Genomic DNA, 12,071 nt, shown 5'->3' with positions numbered 1-12,071 from the left:
TATTTCATACATAATATCTTAATCATCTTTATACCTTTATACTCCCTTCCCCATTGGCATCCTCCCATATCCCCCCAACCACTGGAATTCATACATTCTGTCATTTGTGTTAAGGCCTATCATGTCAAGTTAGTATCCCCAAGGTCCCTCAGTTCAAGTTCATCCACTGAGGTCCAGTTAGTCTATCTAGAGTCCCTCCCTTTAAGAAAATCAGCTCTTCCTCACCCAGCAGTAATCTGTTGTCAATATTTTTTCAACTAAGATTGGAGCCCCCCGTCCATTTCCACAGTTCCGTGCTGGGCTTTTGTCTGCTTGAGTTTACATGGTTGTTGTACATGCTGACACCATTGCTGTAGGTTCATATAAGCAAAGTCCCGGAGGCCTGTAGGACTCTATTTCCATATGGTCATGCACCTCCTCCCTGGCTCTTACAATCTTTCTGACCCCTCTTCAAAATGGTCCCTGAGCCTTGGGTGGGCGGAGTTTACTATAGGAGGCCTGTCCAAGGACCCACACTCTGTAGACTCTTACTCTCCATTTGTGGCCTTATTTATCTAAATTTATTTTATAATTTCTTCTAAACCAGAATTAATTATTAATAAATAATTATATAAACAATGAACAGCATGTTGTTTTTGGAGGTGCTGAGAATTGAACTTGGGGTTTTCTAATATTGCAGATAGATGCTCTACTACTTCCTGAGCTCCATTCCCGGTCCTTTTTCTGTGTTTACTTTGAGGCAGTGTCTCTCTGTGTAGTCCTTGATGGCCCCAAATACACGGTCCTCCTGCCTCAGCCTCCAGAGTGCTGGATTACAGGTGTTAGCCACCATACCCAGCTTCTAGTCCGAGAATCTAAAATATCCATCTCAGGCTGAGGTTCTGCAACTAAATGAACAAAGAACTACCCTGTTTATGTCTCACAAAAATGTGCTTAATTTCCTGAATAAGTCTATAATTTTCAGAAAACAATTATTGTTTCATCATATTACAACATGAATATTCATTTTGAAATAATACAAACATTGTGAAGAAGAACATGCAAGTAGCCACAGTCTTCGCTGACATAGGCTAAAAAGGACTTAGACTTGGAAAACCTCTATTTTATAAAAACATAGCATAAAATATGTAATTATTTGACAAAAGACAAATTTTCAGTGAATGTAGCCCCACCAAATTTGAATGTTTCTAGTTTAGTACTGGCCTCCTTAGTAAATTCTATCCACTCTGCATGTCTTACTCTGTGGCATTTTTCCATCCAATATGGATTCTTCTGGAAGTGTTTGTTTCTGGTCCCCCCCCCCAACTTTCATTAATAAGCTTCTAATGCTGCAGCCATTTCCCCTCCCACTCATTTTATGGAACCATCTTCCAGGACTTCATAGAAGCTTTTCTTTCTAAAGATAACATAATTCCATTTCAATTGTTTTGCTCTCTTAGAAATTTGAAGAAATATCCTTCATACATTAAGTATTTAGTATATAAAACATTCCACTGTGAAGTTGTACAGGTTAAGCTTCCTAATTCCATAATCCTCCAAATTCTAAAATCTTAGTGTTGACAAAAATATCACACACAAAGAGAAATTTTTCACATCTGGTCTCATAATGAGTTGTAGTCAGAATCCAGGCATATTGAAATTATTGTATAAAATTACCACTGGTTATGCGGAAAAGATGAATATGAAACATGAATTTGGTATTTGGACTTGGGGCCCCTCCTCTTTAAATCCAAAAGATATCTGAAATCTAAAATACTTCCTTCTGGTCCCAAGTATTTGAGGTAAGGAAAGCTCAGCTTGTACTGTGATTTGTTCAGTTAATCCCTGTAGGTTAGATATTGGTTCCAGTCTCTTACTGCTGTTTTTTGAGAGGTCTAAGAAGTCACAAGCTTTATACACTTGATGAATTTTCATTTTTTAATTAACACAACATCTGAACTGGAAATTCAAGAAGACCTATATTCATCTCATATAAGTAACTGTAAAGATCTGTCCCCTCACCAGGAGTGTGTAGTCAGCAGTGTGGTCATATTATTTGTTTGAGCACTCAGTAATATTTGGTGTTATCGTTATCTTTAATCTTTACCACTTAGATGAGTTGAGGAATCCAACTCTTGCCTTATTTTACAATACCTATCAATTGAGTACTTCTGAGTTTTTGTGAACTGCATAACCATGTATTCCATGTGGATTTGTTTTGGAGCACTCGCTTTTCTTATCACAGAAGCATCGCACTAATCCTGCCATCAGAAATCCTCAGGAATGCCAGTGTTGCTGGTAATATGGAGGTCATGTTCTGGGGTCCCTTTGGCTCTTTGGATTTTAAGGTACTCTTCACCAGGCATTAATATTTGAATAATGGTAGTCATCTGACCCTGCTCAAAAAAATCCAGAAAAAAAAAACCTTTGGACATTTTCTGTAAGTAATTTGATGGTCTGAGTAAATGGGAATGCATAACTGCAGATGTAACTTAGGTCCTTGAATATAATTGCACTCATAAGTGAAATATGACAATTCATAACAATTTGGCCCAGCATTTTAATTTTGTCTAATAAATTATTCATGTGAATGCTTTCATACATTTAGTCGTGAATATTTGATTGGTGATTGATTCATAACTATAAACTACCTTAGCCTTTTATTTTTCAGTTTTTTAAAAATCTTTTTATTCTTATTTTATGTGTATGTGTGTATTGCCTGCATGTAGGTAAGTGCACCCATGTTGTACAATGCCCGCGGAGGACAGAAGAGACTGTCAGATCCTCTGGAACTGGAGTTATGGACAGTTGTTAGCTGCCATGTGGATGCTGGGATTTGAACCCTGCTCTTCTGCAAGAACAGTCAGTGTTCATAAACACTGAACCATCTCTCTAGCCCCTATTTTTCAGTTTTTATATCTAATTAATATATATATAGAAAGGAGGAGAAACTTCATTCCTCTTAACCTAAGACACACTTTTCCCCACAGCCTTATTGAAGCTGTCTGATGAATATTTATTGTGACTGGAGGTCAATATTATATCTGTTCTGACAGTTTAATACATGTTCTAATAATAACCCTCATTATGCAGAAAGGAAATATTTTACTTCTCTTTTACAAGTGAGGAGATGGCATTCAGAGAGGTTGCATAGTCTTCCCAAAGTCACACAGTCGGAGGGTGATAAGAGTGGATTCATATCCAGGCCAGTGAAGACTGACTTTCTTCCACCTCACTATAATACTCCCAAGGCTCCTCAGTGACTAAGGCCACCGGCAGCCAAGCTGTCTTTTTCCATCTCTGCCTCTACATTTGCCATCACCAGGGCAAATTTGCTGAGTAGATTTTTGACACGTTCCTTCTCACTGCACTGACAGGTACTTACAACTTTTTGCCTGCATCCTGAGAAAGTGCATGTTTTGTCAGTGTGAGAGGTCAGATGGTCAGCATGAAAAGATGCTGCATGAAGGTGAATTTGTGAGGTATGAGCATGGGAGTAAGGCGAGCCACAATACCTGCCAGCAAGACTTCAACACCTCTTGAACTTCTACAGAACAAGCCACTTTGCTAAACAGGAAAAAGAGCTTCTTAGTCAGAAGGCAGCAAAGGTATCAGGCCATTATCTCAATAATCATATCTAGAAAGTCAGGAAATGCAACCAGTGACACCCACATACTTTGTCTTGAGCTGGCTCATGTCTTAATTATCCTAGAGGGGCTGCATGAACACCATGAGCTCATATTGTGCAGCATCACATAAGTAACAGTGTCACATTTAGTTTAAGAATGGAGTCCTGGTATTGACTGCTGTAACTTCTTTATGTGCACTACTCTGAACTATCATGACACCACATCAAGTATCACCACAGCACAATCCCCAGGAAGCTAGAAAACGACAAACACATTCCGCATTCATTTTTCTGAGAGTCAGATGTTTTTCTGAGATGGCACCAGGAAATCAGCATTGTGAAAAAAAGTTTCCAGGTGAATCTGATGTGTAGCCTGGCTTAAACACTGGTGCTTAGAGCTCAGTAAAGTATGCCTGTACAGTATGATGTGCAGGTCTAACCACGGTGCATCTGGTGGAGGCATTTTGAGTCAGAGCAGAGGACAGTCCTGGCCCTCATGCCTTGCTTTCTGACCCTGTTCCCTGTTACTCCCTGCCACACAGCATAAGGACACCCTACGTTCTTCTCCATCAGCGACTCGTGGCGTTGGCCTTGCGCATCCACATCTTCTGCTTTGTGCTGTGGCACGTACATTCCCTTGCAAACTCCTCTCGAAGAGAAGGCCTCCACCTGATCCTGTCTGTGGCTCTGCCTCTTTCTTCTTACCTTTATCATCTCTGAACTTGCTCATTCCTACCCACTCAAGGTAGGATCACAGCACTGTGTTCTATTAGGTTATTTCTTCACATTTTCATCCCAAACCCTCTTAAAGTGTTTTATTTATTTTATGTGTATGAGAGCTATACTTTCATGTAAGTAGGTGTTTCTCTGTCATGCATTGCCTGGGGGAGGTCAGAAGAAGGTGTCTGATCTCCTGGACCTGGAATTATGGATGATTGTTAGCTACCATGTGGGTGCTAGATTCAAACCTGGGTCTTCTGCAATAGCAGCCAGTGCTCTTAGCCACTTAGTCATCTCTCCAGCCTCTGTTAAACATTTTTTGAGGGCAAAAACCAAATTAACCTAGTATCTGCCACACAGTGGGTTGTCAGTCAATACTTTAGATAAATAAGGAATATTCCAGGTATGCATTTTCACCCAACTGTGCTCCAACAGCTCTGACTTTAACACTATCACAGATGACAGACCTTCCAAAATGATTCTTGTTCATCTTATTTTGTTTTATTTTGTTTTTTGAGCTAATTCTCTGTTCTTTTACAAACTGACCTTCACGTTGGTGTTTGTGAGCAAGTCAGCTTTGTGCGTTTGTGTTTTCCTGTCACCTCTTTTCTTGCAGAACGCTTTGTATTGTGCTTGTCTTGCTAGAGTACCTTAGACGGAATCCTTGAGGAAAGCTGCCCAGAAGGATGGCTTGGCAAGCTTACCCTTCTCATGGGACCCTGCTGAAGACTCTGTCCTGAGTATGCAGAAGCTCAATGTGGAGGGATGCTCATAGATGATTCTCAGATCAGTGACCCCACAGCAAACACTTTCCTTTCAGACTCTACTTGCTGACTTATATGATCCTGGAGGGCTGTTCACAAAGGAAGGAGGAAAGGACAGGACTGCGAGGCCCAGGAATCTCTCAGCACTGGACCAGACGCCTGGCCCCTAGGACCCAGCAATTCCTCTTTGCCCTGTAGGGGAACACATAGGGGCTGTGTGAAAACGAAGAAGGGCAGGTGCCATGTATCTTTTCTGATGCTCACCCTGCTCATAATCGTCAACTTTCTCAGGAAAGACACAAGTTACTGACAGAGGAAAAGAATAGGAGGAAGGGAGAGTAGGGTGCTGAAGAGAAGGTGCTCACGGGCTCCCCTCTCAGCTGGCTCAGTCATTATTCCGGCTCACAGAACCTCCTGCACTTCCCTGTCTTTTAGGCATCAGAATCACCTGTGTATCAGACTGCATTTCAACCAATACGTACAGGAGTGGAGGGTAACTTTTCTCATTGCCCTCCATTCACATTTGCCACTCCCCCTTCAGAAAGGTCAGAGGGAACACCCAGAGGCATCTAGCCCTGTGTTTCATGCCAGGAGTCACAGTCTAGTCTCCAAAACAGGAAGGTGCAAAGCCCAGGGGCCATCCTTTGACATGGAACTGTCCTTTAGCGTGGGGAGGCAGTACATGGTCTTGCTGCTCCTGAAAGGTGGTCCAGGGTCCCTACAGGAGAGATGAAGAGACTAGTAAGACCCAGGTGGACCACGGAGCCCCATCTCTCTGCATCCAGTTCACTCTGCTGATCTCTCAGCCCCTACAGGAAGCTCTCCTGTGAGGAACCCACCTGTGTGTACCCTGCCTGAGCCTGTGCGGGGCTGCCAGCTGCTGCTGGGACAGGTGACTGCACTCCTGAGGAAGCGGTTACTCCACACTCTGCGAGCCTGGAAAAGCACAGCCTCGGACCTTCTTCTGCCTGTGCTCTTTGTGGCCTTGGCCATGGGCTTGTTCATGGTGGAGCCTCTGGCTATCACCTACCCTCCCCTCAAACTGACACCTGGCCACTATGAGAGGGCAGAAACCTACTTTTTCAGGTAAGAGAACTTTCTGTTGTTTAGAAGCCACTTTATGGGTGTGTTGGTGTATAGGCCGGAACTGATGAAGGTACACGGCTACATTGAATATTTTAGAGTTGCAGATAAAATTTCCCAAATAAGGGGCTGGGGCTGTAGCTCAATGATAAAAATTCTGCCCCTGCCCCTTCTAACGTAAATGCTTCCATTGTTTCTGTGGTCGTAGTTCACAAGGATAATCTGAGAAGCCCTTGGTCTTTTGAGGGCTGTTTTATAGTAGCTGATGGGACAGGCCTGGCTCCAAGCACTGCATCACTAGCTTCTTGCCCCAACAGCCAAGCGTCCCCTGGGAAAGAGGGTGTTAGGTGAAGGGCTTGACACACACTGGCCCCCTTAGCAAGAGGTGGAAGGGGTAGGTATATTCTAACAATTTTAAGACATAGAAAAGTATGTAAGTTGCATAGTTTATAAACCCCTCCAATAGTTGCTTCCAGGAGATAGGCCCCATTTTCATATGCCAGGAACTGCACGGTTCTTGCTGAGTGCAATCAAGACCACAAACATCTCCAGGCCTGTTGTAGGTCAGAGTTTCTTGGGCATAAATTGAGTAGTCCAACTTAATGATCACATGATCTTCTCTGGGCACCAGAATGGTAATTGAGACACGGGATTGGGAACCAAGTAAAGCAGTCTCACCCCCCATCATTTCTATATCAGGTTGCCTGACTTCAGAGTCATCTGTAGCTCTCTCATTGTAACCGGTTCTCTCCAGAACTAATCCCAAACCAGGGGGAGGGCATTAATAACCTTCCAGGTGGAACCTCACATCCTGATGAGTTTCCAGTGGGACTCACTTCTTATAGGCCACCTCAGCTCTGACACATTGGCACCAGACCTCCAACATGTGAACCTCTGGGTGACATGGTTAAACTCTATCCAAATCACAACGATCTAGAATGACACACGTTCCACTCAGCCCAGTCATTTAGAGACTAAAAATAAGCCCCAAATGCCTGGAAGCAGTCCTTATAAACACTGAGATGGGCAGATGCCCAGTGCGAGGTTGCACCTAAATTGCAGGGAAACCATTTGAGGTGTCAAGGAAGGTTTTTCAAAGTTTCTTTAGGATGGTGACACCGGAAATGAGTCTCCAGAGATAAGTATCTGTTACCCAGGTGAGTAGGAAAGAAACTTTCTTCTGTCCTGTCTAGAGTGAGTAAATGGGGAGGGTGATGATGAAGGTGATGAGGATGATGAAGCTGATGGGGTGATGAAGGTCATGAGGGTGGTGAAGGCGATATAAGAGGCCAACTTGCATTTACAACTCTTGGCAGGAGCTATGAGGGTTTCTGCACACAGGATGAAGGTGGGGGGGGCTACATTTGGGATTATTTTAGTAGTTTCCGTGTACAAAGTCTGGTTGGGAGCAGTCCATCTGAATCTCATGGGGAATTATTCCTATCTGGAGCATTATAAGATTGCTCTGTATTCTTAGAGCGGAGAATTTATGACTCCATTTTTTCCCTCTGCTAACTTTCAGACTTTGTTCTTTTTCTGAGTTCAAGATGATTTTGTTCTATTATTACTTTACTCATTTTTCATATGTACTGTTTTCATTACCCCTGTTTTAGAACTCCTATTGCTCTCCCTGGTAAGAACCTCCAGATTTGCCTTCAAGCTCACCTCCCCTTTACTTCCTTCTGCTTGTGGCGTTTTTCTGGTGCCATCGTCTTGGTTCACATACTCAGTACTTTCTTTTTAAAAAATATTTTTTATTATTTTTATGTATATGAGTGTATTGCCTGCATGTGTGTAAGTGCACCCATGTCATGCACTGCCTGTGGAGGTCAGAAGGAGGTGTCAGATCCCATAGAACTAAAATTACAGATGAGTGTTATCTGCCATGTGGGTGTTGGGAATCAAACCCAGGTCCTCTACAGTCAGTGCTCTTAACAGCTAAACCATCCCTCCAGCCCGCTTAGTACTCTCTTTAAGGATCCATCCTTCTTGGGTTTATGAAGTCCTATGCAGACATGTGATTCTCAATCACAGTACTTTCTCTTGTTAAGTTGCATATTCCTCTGGTGACTTTATTTGTAATAAATTTCTGCTCAGAGCTTTCCTCTGACCTCTGGAATGTATCATTGACCTGTTTCATGGGACCAGATAAGGAGGCTACTTAAGAGAGAAGGAAGCAGTCCTGAGAGAGGTTCAGTCAAACATATTCTATGACTGTTGAGTCTTATGTGATTGGCAGGTCTGTCTCGCTTTCCTCCAGGACGTTGGGAGAACTTTCAACTTCCTACATTCTCCATCATTCATAGGCAGAAGGAATAACCCCTCTAGTCATCAGAGGCGGCTGAGGTCTATGCCATCTATGAGCTCAGGGCTTCCTTCTTAGTGGGGGTCCTTGCTTTGCCTTGCACTTTCTGCTCCTGCTTCTCCTTGCAGTCATGGGTTTCCTAACCTACAGAGAAAATGACCCCAGTCAGTTCTGACTGATACATACTCAGCATCAGATTTCACTTGGGACTTGGTGCTTATCAGCACCAGAAGCTGGTTGGATCAGGAGAGGTAGAAAATCTGGAGTTGGGAGTGGAGGGAGTTTACAGAGAGCCTCAGGTTGCAGTCTTCATGAAGACCTGATGTTTGTCAAGGTTGGTTTGATTGTATGTGGATCTGAGCCCCTGCTGCTCCTGCTAACCATGAGGACCCTTTAGGATGATATCTAGAAGTCCACGTTTGTTCAGTCAGGCTCTTTGTGCCATTCTCATGTGCACCAGATTTTTGGAAATAATAATTTAGAGAAAGAAATTGAGTCCAGTTGTAAGCTGCCTTAGGAATCAAAATTAAACAGCGAAGTTCAGTTCCTAGAATCCAGTAAGGATATATATCAAGTGCTGCTAACATTGAGATTTACTCTGAAATGTAACAAAAAACTTGAAGAAAAAAAATGACAGGCAATTTATGAAAAAGCATTTATATATTATGGCAACTGAGATATTCTTTAATGTTTCTTTAAAAATAACTTTTATACCAAATGAATAATAATTTAAAAATGTCTTTAGTAATTATATTACAATCAGACAATTTATGGATCTAAACTTTTTTCAAAAAATATTTTAAACCTTCATGTTTCTTAGACTAGTGGATTAGGCATATCAGTACAAAGTGTATCTCTAGAGATAACCTAAATAACATTTTGTTTCATATAGGCCATGCCTCAGTAGAAAGTGCATTCCTTCCCTGGCTGGGTGTTTTCTCACTTGTTAGAAACTCATGGTGCAGTTTATGCATGGTTTATTCACAACTAACACTCCTGCTCATGAGTCGTAGCCTTGCAGCCAACCTCAACCATTTCCAGCACTGTGTATTAGGTCTCTCAATTGCCATAGCTGGCCTTGAAGTCACTATGTAGACCAAGCTGACGCCCACTGCCTCTGCTTCCCAAGTGCTGGGATTAAAGATGTGTGCCACCACACCCAGGTCTCCTGAATATTTAAAACAATTTTATTTTATTCAATGGGAAGATGGTGTTTTCCTTGACTTATTTTGTTCTGAGTTTAGATGCTGTACAATTGTGTACATGTGCTTCTATATCATAGCCAGTGTTCTCCAAACACAGCCACTCTCAGCAGAAATCAAACACTAACTTGGAACAGTGAACGTCATGGTTTTACTGCCATCAAATTTTGTTTGTGTCTGAACAGTTACACGTTCAAGAAAGGAGAAAACATAGTGAAGTAAACCGATTGGCTAAAGATGAAAGGTTAGGTCAACAACTTCTGTCACATATTAGACTAGCTATGACTGAATGATTTTTAGTTCCATTTTCTTGGAATACTTTTTTCCATTTTTTTAGTCTAAGGTGGTGTGTGTTGATCGCTGATGGTATGATGTATTTCTTGGAGGCAACAAAAAGATGTATCCTGTTTTCTAATCCAATAACAGTCTGTGTCTTTATATTGGGGGAATTAAGACCATTAATAATCACAGCTATTAATAACCTATATTTATTAATACCTGTTATTTTGTTGTATGTTTTTTTCTTTGGCCTGTTTTGGTTAATTCTTCTTGAATTATACACTTGGATGTGTATAATCTCTTTACAGGGAACTCTTCCTTCTTGTTTCCCCTGTAGAGCGCCTTTAGTGTACAAATGTTCTTTAAATCCGTTTTATCATGGAAAGTTTTCCATTCTCCATCTATTACAACTGATAGTTTTGCTGTGTATAATACCTTGAGTTGGTATCTTTGGTCTTTAAGAATTTGTAAAACATCTACAAATGTAGATGTAGTCAGTCTATGCCCTCCTGACTTTCAGAGTCTCCGCTAAGCCAGGTGTTATTATGCTAAGCCTGTTTTTTTAAAATAAAAATTTTTGAATATTTTATTTATTATTTTTATTTTATGTGTATATTGCTTTCATGCATGTAAGTGCATCCATGTTGTGTAGTGCCTGTGGAGGTCAGAGGAGGATGTCAGGGTCTCCTAGAACTGGAGTTACAGACTGTTCCTAGCTGCCATGTAGGTGCTGGGAATCGAACCCAGGTCCTCTGCAAGAGTAGCCAGTGCTCTTAACCACTGAGCCATCTCTCCAGCCCCAGGCCTGCCTTTGTATGTGATCTGTTCTTTTGCTCTTGCGGCTTTCAGTATCTCTTCTTTGTTCTGTATATTTAGCGTTTTGATCATTAAGTGACATAGGAAATTTCTCGTCTGGCCCTATTTGGTATTCCCTATCCCTCTTGGACCTTGATAGGCGCCTCAGTCTTGAGATGTGGGAAGTTTTCTTTACTAATTTTGTTGAAAATACTTTCTGTGCCTTAGACCCAGGTTTCTTTTCCTTCTTATATACCTATAATTTGCAGTTTTTTATAACCAGTATCCCAGCACTCTTGCACATTTTGTTCCTGTTTTTTTTTTTCTTTTTTTAGATTTACGATTTTCTTTGTCATCCATTTGATTTATTCTATGGGTGAGGCTTTTCACTGAGGTTTTTATTTTATTGATTGAGTTTCTCATTTCAAGTTTAATTTCATTTTGATTCTTCTTCAAATACTGTCTTTATTAAATTCTTTTTTCAAACCTTGTTTTCTTTATTTCATTCATTTGCTTGTGTTTTCAAAGTCCTCATTCTGGAATTTTTGCATGTCTTCATTGAGTTTATTAGCCATATTTATAATCACTAGTTTGGTATCATTATCTTGTGCTTAAACTAATTTTCTCTTCACAGGGAACATTGTGGTGGGTATGCTGATTTTTGGAGGAGACATGTTGTCTTGGTTATTCATGATATTTATGTTTTGGGATTGGATCTGGGCTCTGGAGGCTGGTCATTAGTGTTGTTTCCTTGTATGAATTCCTGGTCTTGCGTTTCTTGAGCAGGTATCTGGATTTTTTTTCAGGTTGTGGACCAACTGAATAGTGTTTGGTGTCCAATCTTGTGGTCACTCTGTGTTGATATGCAAATGCAGTATCACACACGTTCCCCCCATAGTTGGGGATATTCAAACTTCATGTTCATAAGTCCATGGAAGGCTGATATTGTTCTCTTTTTGTGGCAGGAGATGGGGTTACAGTGGGCATGAGCAGTGCTCCGTGGTAACCAGGGCAAGGGTGTCATACTGACTTTAAGTGGAGGTGGGTAGGGTTGAAGCTGTGTTGGAGGTCTCAGAACCTCTTGAAGCCTCTGGGCAGCATGGTAGATGAATTAGTTGGTGGAGGTGGGAATACAGGTTTTGTGTTATTTGGCAAGGAGAAGGCTTCTGGGAGTGCCTATGGGCAGGTTCAGGGTAACAGGGAGCCATCCACATGCTCCTGGCAAGGCAGGGAAGTGGCATTTGGCCATTGGGTAATGGCTGAGGAGCAGAGACAGCCTTCCCAGCCTTCTTGGGTCTCCAGGCCACATGGGGTGG

General features: G+C 41.7%; 1 protein-coding gene across 1 annotated transcript in view; it reads left to right on the top strand.

Moving 5' to 3' along the window:
* Window positions 1-12,071, top strand: part of Abca13 (ATP binding cassette subfamily A member 13) — a 449,044-nt gene that overhangs the window by 261,869 nt on the left and 175,104 nt on the right. The window contains exon 42 of the mRNA XM_017802262.2: window positions 5,898-6,177. Within this exon, the coding sequence (XP_017657751.1) occupies window positions 5,898-6,177 (280 nt within the window). The remainder of the gene's footprint in view (window positions 1-5,897; window positions 6,178-12,071) is intronic.

The sequence above is a fragment of the Nannospalax galili genome, unplaced genomic scaffold (genome assembly GCF_000622305.1).
Source record: "Nannospalax galili isolate Female #2095 unplaced genomic scaffold, S.galili_v1.0 scaffold304, whole genome shotgun sequence".
NCBI lineage: Eukaryota > Metazoa > Chordata > Mammalia > Rodentia > Spalacidae > Nannospalax > Nannospalax galili.
This window is presented reverse-complemented; position numbering and strand designations above follow the sequence as displayed.